Raw genomic sequence first — 25,535 nt, 5'->3', positions numbered from 1 at the left:
AATAAATTTTCGTTGTCCTAAATTAAAAAAAAAGTAACCTTTTTTAACATTTTTAGGATTTTTAAAAAGGTCATCTCTGAAAGATTTTAAATTTATCGCGTTTTAGTTTTAGCGCAGCAATAGTTATAACAGCGGTGAAGATTTGCAATTATCGCTAACAAACGCGATGGACTCAGCCTTGAGACTTTTGTTTACCAGGCGTAGGTTTCTCACGTCATGGCAAGCGAGGAGGGACATTTTAAAGATGATTCGTCGCATCCGGGATTGTGACTCGACCCATCCGTCGGTAATAAAACAAGTACTTATAAGAGCGTTCGAGTTGTACACGATTGTTAAAGGCGATGTTAGTTACCGCGAGGATCTGACGTACATTTTGGGCTTAACCAATCAACCGGATAACAACCCAAAGTACTTGCATTTCTTTTTGCAAGGCGCTAATGACGCGAAATTGACTCTGAACGGCGGGATTAGGTTACAAGACTATCTCCTGGTAATTCTACGACGTCATAGTTACCGCAGATTGAACTGGGAAAATTTGTACACCCTTATCAAGTTCGGAACCAAAGACTTGGAGCAATCGTTCTGTTACAAACCGGACAAGAGTGGAACACTGACTTACCAGCAGTATAAGGGTCAGTTTAAACCACAAATTACTTAAATACGTTTTAGAATAAGTTTTATTGACTTTTTAGGACTTCGAGTACCACCGTATCCTTTATTAGACCTATTGAACTTTCTCATGAAGGAAGTTTACCGCTATTCCCGGATATTTTTCGACCCGGAAGTTCATAAATACGAGCATAAACGTTGCGGAATCGTCTTGCAATGCATGAAGATGGTCTTCAGAGCGATTGGAACGTTTCCTAAATATCATCTACCTAAATGCAACGGACCATTCTTCACCGACTATACTTTTTTAGACAACAAAATGGCGCGGGCTTATGATACTATGTTGAATCTGCAAGAGGAACTGGGCCATTTTCCGGAACTGGAGGAACGAGCCAACGTTATGGTGGCTCCTTTAACGCACATTTGTCGAATGTCAGTAAGGAAAAGGCTTTACGACAATTGGAGGTTGCCTGGAGGAATTTATGACTTGCCAATTCCGGGTAGAATGAAGGAATACATTGATTTGAGAACTTCGACGATATAGACCTTCGGTTTTTATTTTAATAAAACTGCCTGTATTCATTTAAAAGGGTTTTTAATAAAACAAAATCTCAATTAGACGCTTCTTAGCAGATACAGTAAATTAATTAATGTACATATGGTCCGTGGTTTTATGAATATTACACATAAAATTACTCGCATGCATAGCCTTCATTTAAATTTCCCGCCTTTTAAAATTTTTACTTCCACACCATTTTCCATGGAATAATTTTAGAAGAGTAATAACGAAAGTTCCAATATTAGTTCACTAATATTGGAATATATATTCACTAGCCCCAAAAAATACAAAATAAAAATAATAATAGTAATAAAAATTCTCTTATGTCTCCTACTCCTCAGATATTGCTCCAAGGTGACAAATTTCTAGCAGACAAAGAAACGCAACGCCTTCAAGGTCTCGATTCGATTCCCTCGAATCGAAGTTAGTGGTTATTTTCTCGCTGGTCGTTATTGATATATAATGAAATTAAGTGGATAAATCAATCAAATAACATTTAAAATGTAGGTTTTTATTTCGTTTCTATTGTAATAACACTTAAGTTATTTAGGGCTTCTTAGGCCATGTGGGCAATTGGGTTCTTTTGTAATATTGGAAGTTAAGCCTTGGTTAATTTCAAGTAGAAAGCTTGCTGGCCTGTCCCATTAGTTAGTTAATTCGTAATTAAACGTGAACTTTGATGATAAATAAATAAATAAGTTAGTTTGAGTGAAGATTCATCTCTCTGAATATTGAAACAATTTTTTTATATAAAGTTAGATACAACAAGACGATTTGAAGATGTCTAACAAGCAACGGGAATTGCCAATGGATTCTCAACTAGTAACAAATGCCATGAATTATCATGGACAAGAACTTTTTAGAGCCATCGAGGGAGAACATGGCTCTGATAAACTACGTCTTATTGATGTTAGATCTCTGGATTATCATGAATATCGCAAAAGGGCAAAGGAATTTGGGTATTTATGTTATTTCATTATTTTGTATCATGAAGGGGGGGGTATTTACTTATACTTAACTTAACTATCATTAGACATTGAACATGATCTTAATTAACTTTAGGTTTCAAGAGAGGCAGAGGAGACAGAAATTGCTACGATTTATAGCCAGAAAAGCGGATTATATCTATGCTCCTTGCGAGAAAGTTCCTAAACTTATCTGTGTTGATTCTGAGAGTGACGGTAGGTTTCTTGAGTTATTAATTATTAAGATCCCAAAAGCTAAATTAAACACATTTTTTGCCAGAATTATGTGCTGTTATGCCACCAATTGAAAGCTACATGAATGTACCAGCACCTGAAAGAAAAAAGAATTTTTATGAAGTAAGACTTAATTAGTACATCATCTTTATTTTTGCAAAAGTTCGGCCTAACAAGTTTTGTCTTTGAAATGTAGACTTGTGCCAAGGGAGACGTTTTCATTGGCCAAATAGTTCGAAAACTTGATAATAATGGTTTAACCATTAACTTAATTTGCCTGGATGGTGGCAAGAAAAGGGAATTGATTGATCTTGGCCTCAAGGTTTTTTGTTTTGAATCACCGAGCGAACAATATCAAATTAATGATTATGTCAGAGGTTTGTTTAAAATAAAAATTAATAATTGCGGATATTTGTTAATTAAAACATTGTATAATTAATTTCATATTCTTTTGAAGGTGTACTTCATAGCATTCCTCAATCAACTAGCATTGGGAAAATTCTAGTTTCATTGAAAAATGAGAATTTGCCAACTGAATTTCAAAGATTCTTTAAATTGGTTAGTAACTTTTGAACTTTAATTTGGGGAAAAGGGGAATAGGGGATTAGCTTACTTTAAAGGGAATATCACCTCCTTTTGGAACTTAAGTTTACAATAAAAAAGGAAATATTAGCTTATTTTAAAGGGAATATCACCTCCTTTTGGAACTTAAGTTTACAAAAAAAGGAAGTATTAGCTTATTTTAAAGGGAATATCACCTCCTTTTGGAAAAAAGGAAGTATTAGCTTATTTTAAAGGGAATAACACCTCCTTTTGGAACTTAAGTTTACAAAAAAAGGAAGTATTAGCTTATTTTAAAGGGAATATCACCTCCTTTTGGAACTTAAGTTTACAAAAAAAGGAAGTATTAGCTTATTTTAAAGGGAATATCACCTCCTTTTGGAAAAAAGGAAGTATTAGCTTATTTTAAAGGGAATATCACCTCCTTTTGGAAAAAAGGAAGTATTATACTCTGTCAAATGAAAGAAGAGCCCTGAGAAATTTGTCCAAATTGGTGTCGCCACCATCGACCCCATAGTAATTTATCAACTTGTTTTTTTTTGTCAATAGTCGTCTGTAATATAGTCTGCTATAAACAGGTAGGCTTAATCGCAATAGAACCAATACATTTTGCAATATATATTTAATATGTTTATGTTTCATGGTTTTTAACGATCATCGAGTATTAAAGAATATAAAACAAAATTAACGACAAGACACCAGTTTTATCTTTGTTGAACTAGCATTGCAAAATTTGCAATATATTTTAATGACATAAGTTAAAGTACTTGTCATATATTGCAAAATGTATTGGTTCTATTGCGATTAAGCCTATCTGTTTATAGCAGACTATAGTACAGACGACTATTGACAAAACAAAACAAGTTGATAAATTACTATGGGATCGATGGTGGCGACACCAATTTGGACAAATTTCTCAGGGCTCTTCTTTCGTTTGACAGACTATAGCTTATTTTAAAGGGAATATCACCTCCTTTTGGAACTTAAGGAAGTATTAGCTTATTTTAAAGGGAATATCACCTCCTTTTGGAACTTAAGGAAGTATTAGCTTATTTTAAAGGGAATATCACCTCCTTTTGGAAAAAAGGAAGTATTAGCTTATTTTAAAGGGAATATCACCTTTTGAAAAAAAGGAAGTATTAGCTTATTTTAAAGGGAATATCACCTCCTTTTGGAACTTAAGTTTACAAAAAAAGGAAGTATTAGCTTATTTTAAAGGGAATATCACCTCCTTTTGGAAAAAGGAAGTATTAGCTTATTTTAAAGGGAATATCACCTCCTTTTGGAAAAAGGAAGTATTAGCTTATTTTAAAGGGAATATCACCTCCTTTTGGAAAAAAGGAAGTATTAGCTTATTTTAAAGGGAATATCACCTCCTTTTGGAACTTAAGTTTGCAAAAAAAAAGGAAGTATTAGCTTATTTTAAAGGGAATATCACCTCCTTTTGGAACTTAAGTTTGCAAAAAAAAGGAAGTATTAGCTTATTTTAAAGGGAATATCACTTCTTTTTGGAAGTATTAGCTTATTTTAAAGGGAATATCACCTCCTTTTTAGGGCGTCATAACTGAAGAGGATTTACCGAGTCACCACAAGTTAGTCTTATTTTATTTTTTTATTTTATGTTAAGTTTTTAATTTATGGATAGAGTTTCCGACAATATTTTTTAACCAAGAAAAATTTTATGTTCAAAGAAACAGAGATAAAATATAAAAGTATAAAATAGGAAAAATGGTGGTATAAAATTTTGCAACCATATAAAAAAAAACAGTTGCAAATTTGCAAGCTAAAATAAATAAAATGATGGAAATCAAACCATTTTAGACAAAAGCTGATATAAAAAACAAAAAACACAAAGCTTTACAAAAATGAAATTTAAACAAACAAATAACAAAAAATTCATTTCTACAAAACGCATGTTATTTTATTATCGTGCGCCGGTAAGCTTTTAAATTTAATTATATTTAGTTAATTTATGTTAAGCCTAATTTCCCACGTTGGTTTTCCCTCTACAAAATTGCTCTCGTGTCTTTTGAATGAAAATTTTATCGTTTGTTTTGATTTTTGAATGAAATTTTAGGCGTTACATTATGAATCATGGAAAGCCCTATTGGGAAGTGTTACAGTTGACGCTGGGATTTCATAATCCGGCCACTTGCGTTCATTTGAAAGGACTCTTGGGTATTGCCGATGGAAAGATGTACTCCTGTTTCGATTATCTTAGGAAGTATGTTGGTTTGTTTTGATTTTTCATGTAAATTTTCGTCACTTCTGAAAGAATTCACGCCTATCTTTTGGGTTAATTTGCTTAATTATTTTGAGCTAGGACTGTTTTTACTTTTTAGTAGTTGGGTTATCACATATTCAAAGGATTTCCCCGTATCTCTTATAGAATTATAGTTACCATGCTTCAAAGTGGGATATGTCGGTAAGGATTGAAATAGGTAGAATTGACGCTATCTTTTGCTAATTTCCTGAATTACTCGAGCTCCGATTGTTCTAACCTCAAGTGTTAGGTATTTTTAGAAAGATAGCAAGTAGGGCTATAACATACTCAAAGGATTTCCCTGTATCGTTTTTAAGACCGGAGTTATAACACTTCAAAGCAGAGATAGAATAAGGATTGGTATATGGACAGAATTGACGCCGTCTTTCGCTAATTTACTTAATTACTCGAGCTCTCATTGTTCTAACCTCAAGTATTGGGTATCTTTAGAAAGAAAAAAATAGGGCTATAACATACTCAAAGCATTTCCCTGTATCTCTTATAGAATTATAGTTACCATGCTTCAAAGTGGGATATGTCGGTAAGGATTGAGAAGGGTAGAATTGACGCTATCTTTTGCTAATTTCCTGATTTACGCGAGCTCTGATTGTTCTAACCTCAAGTGTTAGGTATTTTTAGAAAGAGAACAAATAGGGCCATAACATACTCAAAGGATTTCCCTGTATCTTTTTTAAGACCGGAGTTATAACACTTCAAAGCAGAGATAGAATAGGATTGGTATATGGATAGAATTGACGCCATCTTTCGCTAGTTTACTTAATTACTCGAGCTCTGATTGTTCTAACCTCAAGTATTGGGTATCTTTAGAAAGAGAACAAATAGGGCTATAACATCCTCAAAGGATTTCCCTGTATCTCTTATAGAATTACAGTTACCATGCTTCAAAGTGGGATATGTTGGTAAGGATTGAAATGGGTAGAATTGACGCTATCTTTTGCTAATTAGTTTAATTACTAAAGCGTCGATTATTATAACCCCAAGTATTAAGTATTCTTGGAAAGGGGAGAAATAGAGCTATCACGTATTCAAAGGATTTTCATATAACCAATATAAAATCAGAGTTATAAGATACTTATAACGCCTCAAAGCAGAGATGGAATAAGGATTGGTATATGGACAGAATTGACCCCGTCTTTTGCTAATTTCCTTAATTACTCGAGCTCTGATTGTTGTAACCCCAAGTATTAGGTATCTTTATAAAGGGTAGAAATAGGGCTATAATATACTGGAACGATTTCCCTGTACCTCTTATCAAATCAGAGTTACAACACTTTAAACTGTCGGAATGGGATGGGGAGGAATTTGCAGCATTTCCTTTGGGTTTAACAACTTCGTCTTAAATTTAACACAGAATGGACATGTCTGAGGAGCTCTGCGCTCCCGCATTACGCAGAGAACAATCATCAAAGTGGGCTTACAAGAGGTCCGTATTTCTTCTCTTAAGCCCCCCCCCTCCTCGCAAAAACCGTAATCCCTCAAACTTCGTCTTCGTTTTATTCCAGCGTTCGAGACGGTGTCGCTTTCTTCAAAGCCGGCAACCATACCGAAGCTTTTCAATGTTTGAATAAAGCTCTTCAAATCGACTCCAAGAACGTAGAAGCCTTAGTGGCCAGAGGAGCTCTGTAAATATAATAATCTTACCTACAGATTAAGACGTTTTTCCCCAACAATTTTCGTTCTTATCTTAGGTTCGCTAATAATAACAACCTACGAAGGGCGTTGGAAGATTTTGAAGAAGCTTTGGCTATAAATCCGCATCATATTAATGGAAGAAAATATACTTCCGAAACTCTTGTGGCTTTGGGACGATAGTAAGTACAAGATTTTCACTATTTTACAAACATTTTGCGGTAATATTGTTTTTGTTTTCAGTTACGAAGAAAGGGGTGAAGTTGAAGCTGCTTTGAAAACGTACAAGAAATCAGTTCAGATAAATTCAAACAACGCCACCGCGAGAGAATCCCTTATTAATCTCGAAATGAAAGAGAAGAAACGACAAAGGGAAACTGAACTGGTTAACGAAAACTCGATTATTATAATTATTACATAATTTTTGTTACGTTTATTTTATGAAATGTATTATAATGTGTATGTTATAGATGGCTCAGAGAATCATCAGAGGTCCGTCACCTCACCGTTTGTCACCCGAATTGGTTCAACAACCGCCTGATACCCGTGATAAACTCAAACTTCTATTGAAAGAGGAGAAAAAGTGAGTTAAAAACTTTTAATTACTCTTAAATGTCCGCGAGTACTTGTCCGAAGTCTAAATAATGTCCGCGAGTACTTGTCCGAAGTCTAAATAATGTCCGCGAGTACTTGTCCGAAGTCTAAATAATGTCCGCGAGTACTTGTCCGAAGTCTAAATAATGTCCGCGAGTACTTGTCCGAAGTCTAAATAATGTCCGCGAGTACTTGTCCGAAGTCTAAATAATGTCCGCGAGTACTTGTCCGAAGTCTAAATAATGTCCGCGAGTACTTGTCCGAAGTCTAAATAATGTCCGCGAGTACTTGTCCGAAGTCTAAATAATGTCCGCGAGTAGTTGGCTGAGGCTTATATACTAGTCCTTAATTCGAGTTGGTATTATGTTACCGTTCTAAAAGTGGTATAAACGCGTCACTATTTAACTCGCAGTTATCTTATGAGTAAGAGCATATAATTTTAGACACAAGAAACGTAGCGCGAGTGGCTCGATGGATATGTCACCATCTCGTAGTTGGAGTTCATCTCCTCATCGTGGACTTAGTCCAGGTGGTGTTGGTGGTAACCGTAGAGGAATGATCGCGCCACCACCACCACCGCCGCCGCCGCAACATTCGCGAGAATTGATGATACCTTCGGAAAAGGGAAACAGCGGCTCTCCTCAACATTACTACAAAGTTAAAAGGGAAACCAATGATATTTACGACCCTTATGAGAAAGTGGCACCGCCTATTAAGAGTTTCGAAGTTAAAAATGTCCTGAAGGAGGACAAATACTATCCCAAAATGACCGTAAAAGAAACGGTCTTGCCTCATGATGAATATTATGATTCCAAAAGAGGCAGGAAACGGGGATTCAGCGGCGAGCGAGATTCACCGTTAGTATTTATTGCTTTATGGGAATGTCATCTTAAACATTTAGTATCTGGTTCTTCCCGCGTTTCAATTTAAACATTTAGGGGTGGACGGTCGCCGATGAGCAAAATGGAGACTTCTTTAACCGATAGAATTGAACAGTTCTATAAGAAACATAACCTTGAGGAAAAATATGACAAAAATGTGCCAAGGTGGGTTCAAAATGTTTTACTGTTCACTTGAGAAACGCGAGAACCTTTGTATTTCCTCGAGGACGAGAGTTTAGTTCGTGGACAAACAATTCCTTTATTCTTTGTTAGGGCTATCAAAGAAGACAGTCCGTTATTGGAAAACCAATCAAAATGGGATTATTTCGAAGACCAAATGAGCAAAGGTCATCATGCCAAGAAAAGCTCTTTGGATGGATCAAAATCACGATCGTCTCATTCTCATATGGACATGGATAGAGATAGAGATGATGATATTTCACCAGGTCATTACGGAGACGGTGGTCCTCCATCACCTAAAGTGGTGTTTGTCATGAGAAAGGACGAGGACATTCATTATTCCAAGATATACACGCATTCCGCCTTTAAGGACGAAGAGGAAGGTGACCAAGATGACAAAAAGGATGACAAGAAAACTAAAAAGGTTCGTCACTTTGGGTTGTTGTTATTGTCAAGGGGACAATAGAGGACAATTGCCTTTCTATTCTACACAGTATGACGACAAGAAATCGTCTCGCGACAAGAAGAAAGAGGGTGGTGGAGGAGGTGCCAGTTCTCGTAAGAGTAGGTCGTATCGCAAAGCCTCTTCCAGTAGCCGAGACAGCAGTTCCGATAGTAGTTCAAGCAGTAGCACCTCTCGAAGTTCTTCTTTAAAAAAACGTCGTAAGAGAAGAAACAGCGGCGACGACTATAGCAAGAGTGATCGTAGCGACGTTGATTCCGACCGTGGTAGATCCAAGAACAGACGCCCTGATAAGTACCCACGCGATGACCGGGACGACTATAGAAGGTCCGGTGGTTACAAAAAATACGGTGGTTATAGAGATTCAGGGTATCGAGGGTCTGGATTTAGAAACAACTATAGACGTCCTTATCGGTTAGTTCTTTTTCAATTCTTTACGTAGTGTCTTCCCTTCCCTTCCCGTCGTCTGCTAGTTGGTAAGTAGTGTTGTTTTACTTTCGTTTCAGGGGTAGGTCATACTATCGAGGTGGTCGACCATACTATAATAAGCCAAACAATTCGAAATTCTTCGATATGAAACGTGGAAATAATCCGACTGACGAATCAGTCGTCATTAGTCGAGCCCCGGATATAGAAATGTTGAAAAGATTGAAGGAAACCAAGAATAAGAAAGTTGAGGAGGATTTAAGCAAGATTGACAAGAGAACGGGTGAGCTTAAACATTGGGGCGATCGTAGTTTACGCGACGCCATTGCAGCTGCCCAAAAGATCAATGAAACCATTGGAAATGATGATAGCGGTGGTGATGGTTCACCCAAATCATTGTCATCATCTGCTAAGAAACAATCCCTTAAAGAAATGGAATCTTTCGTAGAAAAGCTGAAGTCCCAGAAAAAAACCTAAATAATCCTTCAGGTATATTTGGTTTGGTATTTTTAAAGCACTTCACAAATTTCGAAGTCGCAAAGGCTTAACGGGTTTAATTTCGTTAAGCCTTTGTCAGGGATATTGGGTTTGACACGCGTTAACTTTCATGAACCGTACTTTTTGTTTTTACATACGCGTGTTCGTAAATCATGTTAAAATTTGTTTCATCCTTATTTCGATAATACTATAAGATCTGTCTGAATCTAATGAATAAAAATTTGTCTTCAAAATATCCAATATGGCGGCGGTTTCATAAATATTTGCACCTGACGTAGGCTGACCGCGCTAGACCCATTGAGCGCGTGATCGAGTGGGCTATGGTTTAACTGAGGAACCGCGGGGCAGACCACGGCACGAAGGCCAAGGCTTATTGTGTCTTAAGTACAAAACGAAACAAAGACACAGTAATGATTTATTTAATAAGTCTTACAAAATATTAGAAACAATTATTTCAATGCTCATAATTCAACTTTATTTCCTTTGGAATGTTCGCCAGGGTACACTTTATTTTCAATTGACACAGACTCTAAACCTTCTTGTTTAACCAAAAAATCTTTGGCATCCCAAGCTTGGGAGCCATCTTTAAACATAAATATCGCCCGATTTTCGTCAATTATAAATCTTTCTACGTTAATATGATTATTACTCAGGCTCGTTTGCCATAGACCCGTTTTGGTTTCTAGTTCATCTTTGCTAGGTTTTCCCGTAACTGAGACAAAAGCCATGACCGATCTGCCCTTTTTAGATAACTTTAACAAATCCTCTGGGTTTTTCATGTCTATATTCGATAAATCAATCTTGGGTTGAGGTCTCAAATGTTCGGGTAGTTCGTCAGGCTCTAAGGGTTCGTCATCTTCTTCCCATTGATCATATAATCGCTCCAAATCAGCGTCTGAGTAATCTCTAATGTCTTTTTTGGCCCACTCTGGTTTCGTTTTACCAGTTTTCTCCGATTTTTCAACGCAATTAACAACAGTAATTAGGAACAAACACAGGTATAAATAAATTAACTTCATTTCTAAAGTTTTACAGACTTTAATCTAAATAAAGTGACCTTATATTAATTGAGCATTACAATCTTTAATTAATATTAAAGCTAATTAGTAGCGATTTTGAGAAGAAATTGCGGGACTCAAAAATGCAGCCTAGGCTTAGTTCTGTAGCAGACTATTTCGCAGTGTTGTCTGCTCTAACTGACGTAGCTTAATGCCATTTCCCATGGAGTATTTTTGATGGAGTGAGAATAGAAGTTCTTTTATAATGCTATTAAATATATATATGGCTCCTTTAATATTGCTCCATGGAAACAGCCAATGGAAACCGGCATTTGCAAATTGCAAAGAGAGGGAGGGAGCTTTTGTTGTATTGGAGTGGAAATAAGGTGCTGGTTTATTTTTTTTTCTTTGGAGTCGTGAAGGTCTAGGTTTTGAGCGCGTAATTTAAAAACATGCACGTTGTTTTTGATAATTTCATGAAGAGAATTTCGAAACAGGGTTTGCAACAGCACCTGTAATATCTGGAAAATTCAGGGAATTGTTAAATTTGTCATAAAATACATTCAATTTCGCGTTGATTCCGTAATTTTCCTGTAGTAGTACTAGTATGAATTAAAATGTTCAGTTCACGGTAGTAATCGTAATTAAGTACAACGTTTATGACTTGTTACAAATGAAAGTGAGAAAATGACTTTTAACATTCAGGGAAATTGAATTATACATTTGTGGAAACCCTGTAAAAGTTATATGAACAGTTTTGCGAATGTCAAATAAATGTTCCATGAGCTTCTGGTTATATAAGTTATCGGGAGATTATCCAATGTGTTTGGAAAAAGGTCATACCATTAAGCAACCGATTAATCATATAAATATGTGGCACAATTAATCAGTTATACTCCTGTCACTATAGGGTATATTGCTATGTAATTTTTGGGATGAGATTAGGGGCCATGTCATGACCCAGTAAGCCAAAAATCACAAAAACCAGACCACTAGCTGTACAGATGTTAATTACAAACCAACCTATTTGAAAAACACGGTAGATCTAGGCCTACATTTTATTTTATGCATAACCTACCCACGGCAAAATATCATTATCGTGAAACAATGCATCCATAGAATTAATGTTACCACGTCTTTTAGAACAGAGTTTTAGTACAGGTGTGTTTCTGGCGGTTGTATTGTATTGCGTTTTTTCACGGGCTTTTTCAACTTGAATTTTGCAAAGCGATTAGGAGTTATCAGGTAAGTTTGGGTAGGGGTTTTTGAATAATATTTAAATTTAAATTTCGTTAGTATTTGAATTTCAAGTTCGTTAATATTTTTGATAAAGTTAATACGTTTTGCTTCCGCGCAACTCCCCACGTCTTTAAAAATTATTCAATTAAAATTTTATGACACCACAAACTTCTGCTATAAGTGACAAGAGTACTTAAGTTAAAATATGGTTTGACGATTAGCTGTCAATAAGTGTCAAACTAAAAAAAATAAAAACATATCGTATAAAATTATGGTTCGTTACACTTATCATGATTTGCCAATTAGTAACAGTAACGTGATCGGGGTTCAAGCTTCATTTTCGCTCATTGACTGCACCAGCTGCTATGTCTACCCGCTAAAATATAATGTTAGTGGAGCGTAATATAAAATGAAAAGCTTAAGAATAATTATCAAGTTTAATTACTCTTACTTCTGAACTGTAATTTTGATGAAATATGGACTTTAAACGCGTCCAGGTTTTGCTGTAGTGTTCAACCCCTTGATTCTCACATAGTTCCTAAGTATTTAAAGGTTTTCTTCCAATTATGACACAAAAAGGTACTCGATTTCGGTTTTTTTTGGGGGGGGGGGGCTTTTTTTTCAATAAAAATATGATTTGCGGTTAAATACCCTATATAATTTGGTTGAAAGTGAAAATTTCTTAATAATAAAAAGGATGTTAGTTTTAAGTTCTGTTATTTCATAGTACTCGCAAAATTGTACTGAAGATAAAAATAAAATGAGTACGCGAGTACAGCCTGAAATATCGGAATACGAAATAGAAAGTCAAAAAAGACCATGGTTTATTTACGTCGTCACTATCTTCTCGGCCATGGGTGGTTTTCTGATTGGGTACGATACCGAGGTGGTGTCCGGTGCCATAATAATCTTTCGGAAAAACTATGACCTGAGTTCAACTTGGCAAGAAACGATTGTTAGTTCGACCATCGCGACGGCTTGGGTGTTTTCCCCGCTGACTGGATTAATGGCCGATTATTTTGGAAGAAAACCGGTCACTCTTATGGCCAGTTTCACTTTGACCTTGGGTGCTATCCTGATGGCATTTAGCTATGATGAGTATATGCTGCTAAGTGGACGGATTATTGTCGGGGCTGGAGTTGGTAAGTACCGACATTTTTACACTAAGGTTTGTGTAAATAGAAGTTCAGGCAAGTTTTCGGTAGTATTTTTTATAAATTATTAAAAAAAAATTTGATTAGGTATATCTTCAATGTCTGGTTCAATGTATATTGGTGAGATCGCACCGTCGGACATCAGGGGACGTCTGGTAACTTTGAACAACATATTCTTAGCGTGTGGTATGTTCATTGCCAGTATCGTATGCGGAATATTTAGTACTGACTTTGAAAATGGTTGGAGGTAATTATACTTAAGTCTAAAAGTCATACTCGGGTCAAAGGTGTGAAACGGGTGTATATTTTTATTGCAATTTTAAAAGGTTTATGTTCGGTTTGGGTGCTGTACCTTCTATAATTCAATTCGTGGCGTTTCTAATGATGCCCGAAACTCCGCAATGGCTAATTAGCAAGAATAGGAATGACGAAGCGTTTGCCGTTTTGCGTAAACTCCGTGGTGATGATTGCGATATTACTAGAGAATTTCAGGAAATTGTTGACAAACATCAAGAGGAAACCAAGCAACAAGAAAGTAAGTCCCAAAGGCAAATAAAAATAATAGAAAGTGTGACAGTAACAAACTTCACCTATGTTGCTGGCGGTACACTGGGGGTATTAAAAATCGAGCGGGCAAATCTATGATAATCCCCAACAACCAAAAATATAATTTCTAATGCATTCCTGGAATGGTCCGAATGGCCCAAAAACTGAATTCATCAAAGCGTCACCCAACCAGCGAAGGGAACCTATATCAAACTTACTGACAATTTCAGGTTCTAAAGGAATTATTCTGTTGCAAGTACTTCGAAATCAATCTTTACGACGCGCTCTTGTACTTGGTTGCCTACTCCAAATATTTCAACAGTTATGTGGGATCAACACCGTTAGGTAATGAATCCTATTATCGTTTTACAATTAAAACAGGCCAATTTTTTCTCAGATACTACAGCGCGACCGTCATTCAAACTGCTGGATTTCACGATCCATCTTTAGCAATTTGGTTATCAACGGCCACTGCGGCTGTCAATTTCTTTTTGGGTTTTACCGGGGTGTACTTGGTTGAGAGAATAGGAAGACGCGCTTTGACGTTGGTCAGCTTGATGGGTAAGTACCAGTTTGATACCAAACTATATTAATTGAAGAATTAATGCGAAGTTGTAATTTACGCAAGGCATGATTGTTTGTTTGGCCTTGTTATCATTCGGTTTTTACTTTATCGAGTTGAAGTCTCCTAATATAACCAGTCAAGATATATACTCCTTCAATTCTACTTGTTACCAATCACGGTAAGTGTCATCATTGTAAACCTTTTCAGGGTCAACTTTTTCAGTTCATATTTTTGGGGTTGGTCATGGGTAATTGACTTATGTATTTGTTTATGACAATTCATCATCAGGACTTGCACTGAATGTGTGACCGATCCACAATGCGGATATTGTTTCAACGATACAGGAGTGCATCCATTTCATGGTATGTGTTCATTGGCCAATCCAGAAGAAAGAAATGCAATATCCGGTGATTGTATTCAACAAGTGAAAGCGCCATTAACTTGGGCTTACGACTGGTGTCCGACTAGTCACTCTTGGATTGTTTTCTTCGCTGTTATCCTGTACTTGTGTTTCTACGCCCCAGGTAAGTCCTGTCTGGTTACTGCGACCAATTGCGGTTTGCAGCTATTCTTCTCTAATTTTCAAAAGGAATGGGACCCATGCCATGGACAATTAACGCTGAAATATTTCCTTTGTGGTGCCGAAGTACTTGTATTTCGGTATCGACGTCCTTTAACTGGTTGTTCAACTGGGCGGTGACCATGAGTTTTTTGACTTTGACGGAAGAAATCACGAAATACGGTAAATTGAACTAACCGCCTAATGACTTAGACACTGGTTTATGATGGATTTACAGGGACTTTTGCATTGTACGCGGGCCTGTCTGTATTGGGATGGATTATATTTTACTTCATGTTACCGGAGACAAAAGGAAGATCCCTTGAAGAAGTTGAAACGCTTTTCAGTAAATCATGGCTTATTAATCGAAAAAGGAACAGCCTGCCTCTTCCGAAGTAATTCACTATATTTATTCGAACGAGATTGATGTAGGCCCATTTAATTGGTACCGTTAGACAGAGGACATTTTAAGCTATTACACTCTAAAAGGGATTGTTATTAAACCAGACTTTTTGTCGTTTGTTTCAAAGCTGGGATAATTTCTCCCGAAATTCAGTCGCCAAGTCAAGTTTCAGTTCTTCAGTTCATGCACCTTCAGATATGTCTTATTTTAAAGGAAGGAAACAGGTATTTAATAAACTTTATGTGTTTAGTGTAAAATTTAATCTAAATATCGCGTTTACTCTGTAAATTAAAGTCTGATACGTGTCTTCAAACCATATCTGAGGATCTACAGACACGGATTTAATAAAAATAAAATTAAGGTCTTAACCATTTTTGATAAACCTTGATTCATGATACGATTGTAAAAAACCCCTCAAAATTGACTTAAAATCTCGTTAAAAATTGGTTTTTATTTTAATCTAGTCTATGTTGATTTTAAATATTTCTGACACTTTATTGAATTTGGCAAAAATATCCTTTATTTGACTGTTGTAGCTAACTTATTAGAACAAGTTTTAAGCTTATGCCTACTTGAGTGACGTAACATAACGTAAATACGATGGGGGATTGAAATCGGGATATTAGGCCAAAAAAATGGTCTAGTACGTCTATTTTTAAGTTTTTAAAACTGAGGGAGAGACTATATAAAGGAGGAATATCGCAAACGTCTTACTAAATTGAGTTAAGCTATAACAGAAAGGAGTTCGGTCGAGAGAGAACCGTATTAAGCTATGGTGCTTGACACGCGAGTCAATGAAAAACAAATAGCAGAAGTGGACCCATCTACGGATACGTTGGCCGACGGTGAGGAGTCCAATGAAGGTCTAAACACGGCGGAACAAGATCCTCCTCAAAATCGTGGGAATATACGTCGACGCAGGCGCAGATCTACGTTTTCGAAAGGAAACGGTAATCGTAACGTCGGCACATCAGTCACCGAGAGAGTTGTCATTATCAAACGCACTGATATGCCCGATGACATGCAAAAGGAAGCTATCGTTTTAGCTATTGACGCCTTGAAGAGGTTCACGGTTGAAAAGAATGTCGCCACATTCTTGAAGAAGGAGTTTGATGCAAAGTACGGACACACTTGGCATTGCGTTGTGGGTAGTAGCTTCGGATCGTTCGTCACACACGAATCCAAGAACTTTACATTCTTCTACATTGACAATAATTGCGTTATGTTATACAAAACAAAGTAGTTGTTAAGTAATATAATGGATTATCAATGAAATTATCGTTGTACAGCGAAAATAATTCAGAGCTTAGGCTTAAAATTGTGCTGGAAATAAATGCATGCATTAAAAATATTAGTGTAGATGAATCTTTAATTCCTCAAAATGAAAACATAGGCTTAACCGTTAGGGGAAATTTATTTACTAGTGTATTAGCAGCAACGGAGTTTTCTACATAATATTAACTTTCACCATCCTAGACGTAGGGTTAGTTGGTTTCGCGCCTAAATTTTAAATATTATCTGATTTTACTCGGCCTGTATCTACTCCGGCGCGGGACGCCTACTGCCTAAGCTTAAAAAACTGAACTGATTTGTTTGGTCACTGGTGCTATTTGATTCTGACCAATTACAGGCGACGTAGACCATTCTTGAATAGTGAATTAGCACGACACAAGTTCATGTAACCGTTTCGCATTGTTCTACAAATTTAGTGCTAATTATGTTTGTATTAATTAGTATTAATTAGTCTCACGCCTCAGTTTAAACAGTTATTATAAAATCAAGTCGTTCAACCAGTGATTTTGATGTTTAAGAAGTTCGGATTTTGGGAACTTTATATCCGTTATTCCGTTGAGATAGTGGCCGCCATTTTGAACCCTCTATGACAAATGGAAAGTCAGATGACTGAGGTGAGGTAAGATATAGTTTCATAATTAATTAGTATCGCAATTGCTTACTGAACAATTAAATTAACTGCGAGAACTTTTGAGAATATAGTAAATAAGTTTTATTGTAAATATAATGCTTCAAAAATACAAATGCCCTTGCAATTACGCTTGTTGCTAACCTTACAACTAGGTAGAAAATCAGTCTAAACATTAAGCTCATTTTGTAATTAAATTACTAATTAAGCGTTACGAAATTAATAGGAACCAAAGTAAAAATTATTAGGATTTAAGCATAATTTATAAGCGTACAATTATTTGTGACCCGCTAATGAGTATATAAGTGTATCATCTTTCGTTGTTAACTACAAGTTTATGTAAATACTTGAGATGGTTTATTTTTTGGGATATAAACATTTATCCCAGTCAGGCCAAACCTGTTCTTTCATTCTAAGGCAGTAATCTTTCAAATTGGGACACTCCCCTGAAACAATTATGTTAAGGTTCCATATGCAAGAACAGTAATATATAACTTACCGAGAAAGAACTCTTCTAGAGCAGTTCCTGGCAAAGTCCACATAATCTGGGCTAGCATCCCAAAAACAGCGCAATCTGTTTCGGTTATTTCATTTCCAAACAGAAACTTTTTATCACCTGCGAATGAAAAACTTAATAATTGTTGAACCGCCAAAAACCTTTTCCTCCTAAGTGTGTAAGTTAAGAGTATGTGACATCACCTAAGAAATGTGCCAAGCCGATTAGATCTTTTTGGGCCATTTGGTGAACTTGTACACGAGTATGTCTACCCATTCCGTGATAATAAGCCGCTATTTTCATACTTATCGGCGCAAAGTTAATCAAGGCAAACTTCAACAATTTAGCGCCTTGCAAAACTTTCTTAATTGATTTACATCGATCATAAATGTAACGATACAACACTAAAGCCCTAAAAATTATTATATGAATTAACTTAGGAGGACCCTATTGCCCCTAAGGTTTTCATGCTATAGGTTCCCAATAAGTGACTTTTGCGTCATGCGGTTAAGCAACGTGGTGTGAGTGACAGTGATACGTAAAGTTGAAATAAGAATAAGATAGATTAGTTTACCCATGTATTGAGAGATAGACTTCAAGTCTTTGTGTAAAAGGGCCATTATTTCGTACTTCGAGTGCCGACCAATCCCCTGATACCAAGATTCTCTCTTAATGGTGCGTCTTATGATTGAAAAAGCAAAGAAATTTAAGGGATATGGAAAATTCATCTGCCGCTTTCCCACTTTCGTTTCATCGAGAACATATCGGTAATAAGCCCCACACCTTTAATAATTTTCAAAGAAGAAAGGACACGTATGAAAAATACCCAATGTTCCGAGTCTTTGTCATAAAAATATACTCGTACCAATACGAATGATTCTCAATCATAATTCTAATTGCGTGTCCAATAGCTTTCTCAATCTCCGATAGATTTTTATCCAGATCAACGTTGTAGACTTTATTCAAATGTTCCATGATTATTTGAGAATCGGAAATATCTTCTCCATTCAGTGTAATGAAAGGACATTTTCCTTTTGGTCCCAACGGAGTAGAGTAATCATTCTACGTAAAATTCAGTCTATGATTCTCATCGTTTCGTTTCATTCTCTGTAAGAGTGTAAAGCTTACTTCGTAAGGTATCTTAGCCAGCCTCAAGTAAGTTTCCAATTTCAATGGAAACGGAGAAAAATTTGGAACAGTTGTTCCACGAGGAAATTGGTGAAGAATAACGATGTTAGGCTTATTTAAACTGTTCTGTATCCTTTTTCTACAATAAATATGTTATGTATTGTGTACTGTACTTTTTTTCATACCACCTTCGTTTACTTTTTCTTAATGTAGCCTAGGATTGTTGTAGTAGCTTTAATCCCTGCACCGATAACCGCGATTGTTACGGCTGCTTTTAAAATACTCCCAGAGATACTCGAAGATTCAGAATTAAAGCTATCTCGGGAATCATTAAGACGATTTAACCATGCTTGATTATAAGACATGTTTATGCTTTGTTTTGATTATTAATTGAATTGTTATAGGTTATCTTAATTGTGTCTGCGTAAACTATCTGTAGAAACCAACCCAAAAATTACAAATAACGAGTTTGACAACTACTTTCAGATTTTTCCGTTACAAACCAAAGTTTTTTATATTAACTAAAATTAGTTATGTTTAATTTTAAATTAAATCACTGTCATAACTGGCAGCACTGTCAAGGGAGTAGCGGGTTAGCCTAGCCCTAGCTTAAGTTGGTCACAGTTAAGCCTTGGTCGATCGGATTTTGGAAATTCAGACAGAGCCTAGGTAAATACCCAGCATTCTTTGTTTTTCCCAAGATTCCTCGCTAATTTTTGAACGAAAAATTCGAATGATATTATGTAGGAATACAATTTGTGTCTGTTTTGCGTTAAATTACTTAAATATGAATGAAATAATTAGTGAAAGTAATTGAACTTCGATTTAAAGTATAAACGCAATGTCTTTTTATATTTATAATGGCGACCTGCTTCAGTGGTTTGTAATTATACCCTTATAAGACGCACAACGAGAGTAGATGAAAAATAGGGCAAAATTTAATTAAAATAGATGTTAATTAAGATGGTTTCTAGGATTAAAAATGGAGGGTGCCGATTTTGGAGAAGAAGAAGAAGAAAAGCCAAATTTGGCAGGTTCCCTAGATTCACCAATTCATGACGGAAGTGTACAACAGGTTTTAGAACTTATCATGGATGATAATGTACGACATACCCGCAAAATTCTGATAATTTAGAACCTAAAATTGTCAGTTCGTTAATAGGTGATTTGTAAGAGAGAGATCCATAAGATGTCCAGATCAGGTCTGAGTACAGTTATTACTGCTGATCTGGAATTAGGAGACACTGAGATGTCTCTAGTTGAAGAAGTTGATTTAGACGCTGGATCGTCTCTCGAAGGACAATGTATTCGATTAGACGATGGAAGCATATCTTTTGTTGAACCCCTATCACTGAAAGATGAAGATGACCATGGTCATTTAGGTGAAAGTCCTAATAGGTTTAATGGACAAGCAGTTCAGCTTGAAGATGGTTCAACCGCGTTTCTTCATTCAACTCCTGGAGGTGATTGTCTCTATAGGGTTGAAAATTTCACCTACTGTCAGGCGGTCTCTTATCCAATCGCGATGTTTGTAGTTGTCCGCCATTTTGAGGGAAGGGGGGGGGGTAACATTTCTTAAGCCGCGTCCGTCTATCCTTTCCTTAAGTTTTCAAACTTGGTTTGCAGAGGGTTATCAAGCCATTCAACTAGAAGATGGTACAATGGCTTACATATCCCTGTCACCACCTGATCACATCTTTGAGGACACCGAAGACCAGTCTTCCTTGGAAGAACGTTTAAAGAGTACAAAGAGTAATGGTTGGGGTAAACCTAGCTCAAAAGCTTTAGCTCTCGGTAGCAAAGCTTTTAAATGCTCTTATCCAGATTGCTCCAAAATATACACGACTCAGCATCATTTAAAGGTTCGTTTAGAACCAAAAGTCCCCGGCAGGTGCCCAGATAGATTTGCTAAACGTGATTTATGACGCTAAAAGGTTCATGAAAGGTGTCATACTGGTGATAGACCTTATCAATGCCCCCAAAATGGGTGTGGGAAAACATTCACTACGAGTTACAGCTTAAAAAGTCACGTTCGCGTACATACTGGCGAAACGCCTTACCATTGTCCAGAGGAAATGTGTCTCAAAGCGTTTAAAACATCAGGAGATCTACAGAAACACATAAGGACGCATACCGGTAAAGCTTGGATTTCGCGCGAAGTTGGGGGAAAGACGTCTGTTTTCATAAAACCATTTTAATGTCAGGAGAGCGACCCTTTACTTGTCCTTTCGAAGGTTGTGATAGAGCATTCACAACCTCAAATATTAGGAAAGTTCATATTCGAACTCATACAGGGGAAAGACCCTATATTTGCAAGCATGAAGGCTGTGGAAGGACCTTCGCTAGCGCCACCAATTTCAAAAATCACCAGAGAATACATACTGGTAAGCCTGGGTTGGGAAAAATTCAGAAGAAAAAGTAATATTCGCGGGAACATGGCTTGGGTACTCGCGCCATCGAGGCTAGGGTACTCGCGACATCGAGGCTAGGGTACTCGCGACATCGAGGCTAGGGTACTCGCGACATCGAGGCTAGGGTACTCGCGACATCGAGGCTAGGGTACTCGCGACATCGAGGCTAGGGTACTCGCGACATCGAGGCTAGGGTACTCGCGACATCGAGGCTAGGGTACTCGCGACATCGAGGCTAGTGTACTGGTGGAAGCGGCGACATCGAGGCTAGGGTACTCGCGACATCGAGGCTAGTGTACTGGTGGAAGCGGCGACATCGAGGCTAGGGTACTCGCGACATCGAGGCTAGTGTACTGGTGGAAGCGGCGACATCGAGGCTAGGGTACTCGCGACATCGAGGCTAGTGTACTGGCTGAAGCGGCGGCATCGAGGCTAGTGTACTCGCGACCCGGGAGAGTCTGTATCGAGGCTAGTGTACTCGCAATTCGCTGAAGCCCTAGTGCTCGACTTAATTACGAGTACTAATTATTTGTTAAATTTTAACAGGGGAAAAGCCTTACATGTGTTCTGTGCCCGGTTGTCGACGCCGTTTCACAGAATATTCTAGTCTATATAAACACCATGTAGTTCATACAGTGTCGAAGCCTTACGCTTGCGAAATTTGCGGTAGAAATTACCGTCAAACTTCGACGTTAGCTATGCATAAACGGTCATCTCACGGTATAATGGAGCCGGAAATAGTTATATCAACTGACGATGGCGCTGATGCTGATTCTACGCAAGAACTATTTGATTCCGTCGTTATGATGGCGTCTAACCAAAACAATGTAGAAGGAAATCACACTATAATAGCTGGTAATTGGTAGATAATGGAAGTTTCATCAAATTTTGAGTTAAACTCGAGGTTTAAACAATATCAGGCGACGTTGAAGGTCTTTCTTCGTCCGCTTCTAAAACAACGGAAGGAAATTTGTCCGCCACTAACGCACCACAGACAGGTGCTAATACTGTAACGCAGATTGTTACTCAACCCCAAATAATGCATAGTATGATTTTGTCAACCGTTACTGATAAATCTGGTGAAACAACGTTTTTAACACTGGGTCCGCAGGTTGACAGTTCTTCCACAACCAATAAGGTAACCCAAAAAATAGGCCTATTTTTAATTTTATGAGCGGAATGACTTATTTATTTATTAGACGAAAGACGATGGAACGCCGCAAATTTTATTGGTAACCGATCCTACGCAATTAGCCGTTTTACAACAGTTGGCCCAACAGGCAAAAATGGCGCAATCAAATAAAAACGCTAAAGTTGTGATTAAAACGACAAATAAAAAAGCCGTTAAAGTTGTTAAGAAAAAAGGGAATAGAAGTGCAACGACAAATGAAGAAGAAATAATTTAACACGTTCTTTTGAATGTCTGTAATATTATGTAAGATTTTGAATAAAATGGTAGCTGTTGGTTAGAGCGTTGTCGGTCCAAGTACTGAATGCGGAATTTCAGGTTTTATCTCAAATCGTTCGTGTGAAAATTATTTGGCAGTAAAAACCAACTCTTTACGATTCCAAACCTATTATGTTACGCGTGTGTCCAACTTGTTTACTGTATTACCACTCCCGTATTCGTACTCCTTGCTTCTTCGGAGTAAAAAATTTACTAATTTACAAACAGGGCCAGAAATAAGAAAATTCTTTTGTCCGTTTGTCGGGAATTTGTGTAATGAAACCCGTAATAGCCTGAAACATTAGTCGGACATATTGGACAATTATTGTCCGGTGACCTTCCTACTTTATGAAAATGTTCTTAAACATTTTATAAAATAAAATTCATCGCACACTGTTCCGTACTTATTTCCGGTCATGTCAAGAAGTGTCAACTCACTTTCTCTTTGTCACTGCTAAGCCTAATCTGAACTTCTGAAGTAAAAATGGAAATGGTTGAGCCTGAGATAGGGTTGTTTATTAAAGAAGAGGCTGTTGAAGAATTTTGTGACGCAGCCCGTGAAATCGTACCTAACTTACATCCACCAGATAGCTCCCAAATTAAAATTAATTGCGAATTAGTTGAGTTATTAATAAAAACCACTATAACTTGCGCAAACTACTTTGATGACTTATGTGTGCGATCGTTTTTAAACCCTTTTTGCCATGGAAGTTTCGCTGTTATTGTCACGCGTGTTAATCACGCCTTTTTTCCCAGCGTACCTATTTCCCCCGATTGGCCTGAAAATAGAAAGAAAGAGGAACAAGAATGTTTAAGAACGTTAGAACGAAGTGAATTAAACCTCGTTGTAGATCCATTTCGCCTGGTAATATCAGGGACGACACTGAAAGCTAGTTTGCAAGTTAACGGTGTCGAAAAACAGTCAGTGCCTGATGTAATTCAATTCACTGACGGTGTTTGGAAAGTCAGCGAGAAAATTTTGCCGCTGCTTAATGTCGTTTCCGAAAAAGGATTGTATAACGTGTGTAGCGGATACACAGCGGAAGAATTGAATCTTACTACGGACGATTATGTTAAACCCCAATCACTCGTGACGCGTAATAGTCCGTTTTTGCGGTACGAGTCGCGCAATTGCAGTTACGTTTTACCATCGCAAAATGTAAGGGACAGGTGTAAGGAATGTTTAAAATGGTTGAATCAACAAAAACGATACAAGATTACTCAAGCTGTACGAACTCAAAAAGCCAAAACTTCAAAAACAGAAGTTTCTTCGCGTACTGCCTTTATTCGTTTAACTCCCAATGAACAGAAGGTCAGATTTGGTGAAATTCAAAAGGAGAGAAAAGTTTTGCAGCAAAAAGTTCGGAGTTTGGAAGCTAAATTACGTAGATTGGAAATGAAAGTGTGTGGTGTTAAACATGATAATGATATCCCAGACAATGACGATGATTTAGATGACATTATAAATGAACCCATTCCTGATGATATTGATGACATCATAAATAAACTGTACCCTGATGATGATGAAATTGATGATGTGTTAGAATTACCACAAGAATTTAATTACCAGAAACAAAAGAAAAAATAAATGTTATCCCAAAATGATTGCTTTGTTAGTTTACTCTTTCCATAGTCCATAGATATTTACGCCTACCGCTGGCCATAGTAATTTCCATTGAGTTCAAATTCTAGCCTCAGGTTTCCCCACACTATTGCCCACAGAGTCACAGGGCTGTTCTGTTTCTGGTTGAGACCATTTAAGCGCGAGCTTTTGTGATGATATTGATAATTTAATTTTGAGATTCGTGTTCAGCTCCCTCAAAATGGAAACAACTAAAAACTTTCGTCGTAAATTGATTTATTGGAAAAATCAAAGAATATATATAAAAGATTTTTAATGCAAAATATTTTTTCTAGCTGCACCGTGACCTAAATCAGAAAAAATTCTGCGGGACTCGCGACGCAAAAAGACGTAGTGTCCTAACCTTATTACAACAGCCTTGCATAAATCAGTAACAAAATGGCGGCTACCGTGAAACAAGAATTTATTGAACCTGACATTCCAGAAGTTGAAATAACCGGCGAAATAGTTGAATTTATAGTAAAAACCACCATCAATTGTCATAATATCATTGACTTAGATGTTCAATCAGTTAGTAATCCATCAGCCGTTGGAAGTTTCGCGGTTATAATCACTCGAAAGAACTTTTTCTATTTCCCAATTATTCCTGAGCCAAGGCTTAACCGTAATGCCGCTGAAGAAGCCCAACAAGGGAAGTCTAACGATAAACCTGAAAATTCGGATCCTAAATCACAGACTACCGCGAAAGGTACGCAAGATAACTTAAATAATTCTGTGCCCCCTGTAACAATAAAATTAGAGCCGGGGTTACCGATGCCAGAACCTCCACCAACAGAATCAGTGCCTCCTGTGTTGACGGAACTTACAGAAGCGGAGAAATTGAAACGCGTAGTCGAACGTAGCGAATTGAACGTTGTGTTAAATCCCTTTAGAATCGTCATATCGGGGACTAGTTTAACCGCGAGCTTCCAAGTATTTGGGATTGAAAAACTATCAGAAACTAATGTTATAGGTTTTGACAAGTACCAACAAGTGTGGAAAGTTAGCGAGGGAATTCTACCAATGCTAAAAATGCTATCCTCTTACGGGTATTACGACGTTTGTGGGGGGATTCTCAGCGACGAGATATTTTTCCCAGAACTAGGCGAAACAACCCCTCCTAGTTTGGTGACGAGAGATAATCCGTTTTTACGTTATGAATCA

General features: G+C 37.1%; 6 protein-coding genes and 1 pseudogene across 12 annotated transcripts; 5 read left to right on the top strand and 2 right to left on the bottom strand.

The window, feature by feature from the left end:
* Positions 1 to 135: 135 nt before the first annotated feature.
* LOC149673466 (uncharacterized) lies at positions 136 to 1,240 on the top strand. The gene is made up of 2 exons (XM_089839967.1): positions 136 to 632; positions 693 to 1,240. Exons 1-2 carry the CDS (start codon positions 167 to 169, stop codon positions 1,151 to 1,153), a joined length of 927 nt encoding a protein of 308 aa, XP_089696093.1. The 5' UTR covers positions 136 to 166; the 3' UTR covers positions 1,154 to 1,240.
* A 280-nt stretch (positions 1,241 to 1,520) lies between these two features.
* On the top strand, positions 1,521 to 10,123 carry LOC149673465 (uncharacterized). Of its 2 annotated transcripts, none has more exons than XM_089839002.1 (18): positions 1,521 to 1,671; positions 1,924 to 2,127; positions 2,231 to 2,349; positions 2,414 to 2,490; positions 2,564 to 2,744; positions 2,825 to 2,925; positions 4,483 to 4,520; positions 5,006 to 5,152; positions 6,564 to 6,635; positions 6,715 to 6,834; positions 6,901 to 7,023; positions 7,085 to 7,226; positions 7,312 to 7,424; positions 7,879 to 8,292; positions 8,374 to 8,481; positions 8,590 to 8,920; positions 8,991 to 9,373; positions 9,466 to 10,123. In XM_089839002.1, the coding sequence occupies exons 2-18, from the start codon at positions 1,949 to 1,951 to the stop codon at positions 9,860 to 9,862; spliced, it is 3,045 nt and encodes a 1,014-aa protein (XP_089695128.1). In that variant the 5' UTR covers positions 1,521 to 1,671; positions 1,924 to 1,948; the 3' UTR covers positions 9,863 to 10,123. The 2 variants fall into 2 exon arrangements, with proteins under 2 accessions (XP_089695128.1, XP_089695129.1); XM_089839003.1 differs by having other exon boundaries at positions 1,564 to 1,671; positions 1,928 to 2,127.
* Positions 10,124 to 10,284: 161 nt separating this feature from the next.
* boca (LDLR chaperone boca) lies at positions 10,285 to 11,042 on the bottom strand. The gene has a single exon (XM_089839020.1). It carries the CDS (start codon positions 10,900 to 10,902, stop codon positions 10,345 to 10,347), a length of 558 nt encoding a protein of 185 aa, XP_089695146.1. The 5' UTR covers positions 10,903 to 11,042; the 3' UTR covers positions 10,285 to 10,344.
* Positions 11,043 to 11,192: 150 nt separating this feature from the next.
* On the top strand, positions 11,193 to 15,715 carry LOC149673463 (proton myo-inositol cotransporter-like). Of its 2 annotated transcripts, XM_089839005.1 has the most exons (12): positions 11,193 to 12,126; positions 12,848 to 13,262; positions 13,362 to 13,521; positions 13,601 to 13,809; positions 14,051 to 14,165; positions 14,218 to 14,381; positions 14,449 to 14,563; positions 14,674 to 14,909; positions 14,975 to 15,127; positions 15,183 to 15,339; positions 15,475 to 15,571; positions 15,642 to 15,715. In XM_089839005.1, exons 2-12 carry the CDS (start codon positions 12,881 to 12,883, stop codon positions 15,690 to 15,692), a joined length of 1,839 nt encoding a protein of 612 aa, XP_089695131.1. In that variant the 5' UTR covers positions 11,193 to 12,126; positions 12,848 to 12,880; the 3' UTR covers positions 15,693 to 15,715. The 2 variants fall into 2 exon arrangements, with proteins under 2 accessions (XP_089695131.1, XP_089695130.1); XM_089839004.1 differs by having other exon boundaries at positions 15,475 to 15,715.
* Positions 15,716 to 15,932: 217 nt separating this feature from the next.
* Positions 15,933 to 16,697, top strand: LOC149673462 (dynein light chain LC6, flagellar outer arm pseudogene; annotated as a pseudogene).
* A 414-nt stretch (positions 16,698 to 17,111) lies between these two features.
* LOC149673460 (uncharacterized) lies at positions 17,112 to 22,772 on the top strand. Of its 4 annotated transcripts, none has more exons than XM_089839008.1 (9): positions 17,112 to 17,259; positions 19,867 to 19,994; positions 20,055 to 20,355; positions 20,519 to 20,754; positions 20,827 to 21,028; positions 21,097 to 21,276; positions 21,850 to 22,158; positions 22,224 to 22,441; positions 22,503 to 22,772. In XM_089839008.1, the coding sequence occupies exons 2-9, from the start codon at positions 19,875 to 19,877 to the stop codon at positions 22,707 to 22,709; spliced, it is 1,773 nt and encodes a 590-aa protein (XP_089695134.1). In that variant the 5' UTR covers positions 17,112 to 17,259; positions 19,867 to 19,874; the 3' UTR covers positions 22,710 to 22,772. The 4 variants fall into 4 exon arrangements, with proteins under 4 accessions (XP_089695134.1, XP_089695135.1, XP_089695133.1 ...); XM_089839009.1 differs by having other exon boundaries at positions 17,130 to 17,254; XM_089839007.1 differs by lacking the exon at positions 17,112 to 17,259 and adding an exon at positions 19,423 to 19,561.
* On the bottom strand, positions 17,329 to 19,257 carry LOC149673461 (failed axon connections homolog). 2 transcript variants are annotated; one of them, XM_089839016.1, is made up of 6 exons: positions 19,091 to 19,257; positions 18,893 to 19,031; positions 18,630 to 18,826; positions 18,339 to 18,547; positions 17,768 to 17,884; positions 17,329 to 17,714 (listed from the first exon to the last, which is right to left on the bottom strand). In XM_089839016.1, exons 1-6 carry the CDS (start codon positions 19,255 to 19,257, stop codon positions 17,626 to 17,628), a joined length of 918 nt encoding a protein of 305 aa, XP_089695142.1. In that variant the 3' UTR covers positions 17,329 to 17,625. The 2 variants fall into 2 exon arrangements, with proteins under 2 accessions (XP_089695142.1, XP_089695143.1); XM_089839017.1 differs by lacking the exon at positions 18,339 to 18,547 and adding an exon at positions 17,968 to 18,176.
* Positions 22,773 to 25,535: the final 2,763 nt, after the last annotated feature.

The sequence above is a fragment of the Phalangium opilio genome, unplaced genomic scaffold (assembly GCF_054372755.1).
Source record: "Phalangium opilio isolate 3A_F unplaced genomic scaffold, DU_Popi_V2 ptg000048l_1, whole genome shotgun sequence".
Taxonomy (NCBI): Eukaryota; Metazoa; Arthropoda; class Arachnida; order Opiliones; family Phalangiidae; genus Phalangium; species Phalangium opilio.
Note: the sequence above shows the minus strand (reverse complement) of the source record. Positions and strands in the feature narration are given on the sequence as shown.

What these genes read in the sequence shown, in the direction of transcription:
- LOC149673466 (XM_089839967.1), top strand. Translation starts at nt 167, where the DNA reads ATGGACTCAGCCTTGAGACTTTTGTTTACCAGGCGTAGGTTTCTCACG. An exon ending in GACTTACCAGCAGTATAAGG is followed by an intron (nt 633 to 692) that starts GTCAGTTTAAAC and finishes TTGACTTTTTAG; the next exon opens with GACTTCGAGTACCACCGTAT.
- LOC149673465 (XM_089839002.1), top strand. Translation starts at nt 1,949, where the DNA reads ATGTCTAACAAGCAACGGGAATTGCCAATGGATTCTCAACTAGTAACA. An exon ending in AATTAATGATTATGTCAGAG is followed by an intron (nt 2,745 to 2,824) that starts GTTTGTTTAAAA and finishes ATTCTTTTGAAG; the next exon opens with GTGTACTTCATAGCATTCCT. An exon ending in GACAAAGGGAAACTGAACTG is followed by an intron (nt 7,227 to 7,311) that starts GTTAACGAAAAC and finishes TGTATGTTATAG; the next exon opens with ATGGCTCAGAGAATCATCAG.
- boca (XM_089839020.1), bottom strand. Translation starts at nt 10,902, where the DNA reads ATGAAGTTAATTTATTTATACCTGTGTTTGTTCCTAATTACTGTTGTT.
- LOC149673463 (XM_089839004.1), top strand. Translation starts at nt 12,881, where the DNA reads ATGAGTACGCGAGTACAGCCTGAAATATCGGAATACGAAATAGAAAGT. An exon ending in GACTTTGAAAATGGTTGGAG is followed by an intron (nt 13,522 to 13,600) that starts GTAATTATACTT and finishes CAATTTTAAAAG; the next exon opens with GTTTATGTTCGGTTTGGGTG. An exon ending in TCTACTTGTTACCAATCACG is followed by an intron (nt 14,564 to 14,673) that starts GTAAGTGTCATC and finishes ATTCATCATCAG; the next exon opens with GACTTGCACTGAATGTGTGA.
- LOC149673461 (XM_089839016.1), bottom strand. Translation starts at nt 19,257, where the DNA reads ATGTCTTATAATCAAGCATGGTTAAATCGTCTTAATGATTCCCGAGAT. An exon ending in ATTGAGAATCATTCGTATTG is followed by an intron (nt 18,548 to 18,629) that starts GTACGAGTATAT and finishes AAATTATTAAAG; the next exon opens with GTGTGGGGCTTATTACCGAT. An exon ending in TCTAGAAGAGTTCTTTCTCG is followed by an intron (nt 17,715 to 17,767) that starts GTAAGTTATATA and finishes TAATTGTTTCAG; the next exon opens with GGGAGTGTCCCAATTTGAAA.
- LOC149673460 (XM_089839006.1), top strand. An exon ending in CGACTCAGCATCATTTAAAG is followed by an intron (nt 20,755 to 20,826) that starts GTTCGTTTAGAA and finishes TGACGCTAAAAG; the next exon opens with GTTCATGAAAGGTGTCATAC. An exon ending in GTTCTTCCACAACCAATAAG is followed by an intron (nt 22,442 to 22,502) that starts GTAACCCAAAAA and finishes TTTATTTATTAG; the next exon opens with ACGAAAGACGATGGAACGCC.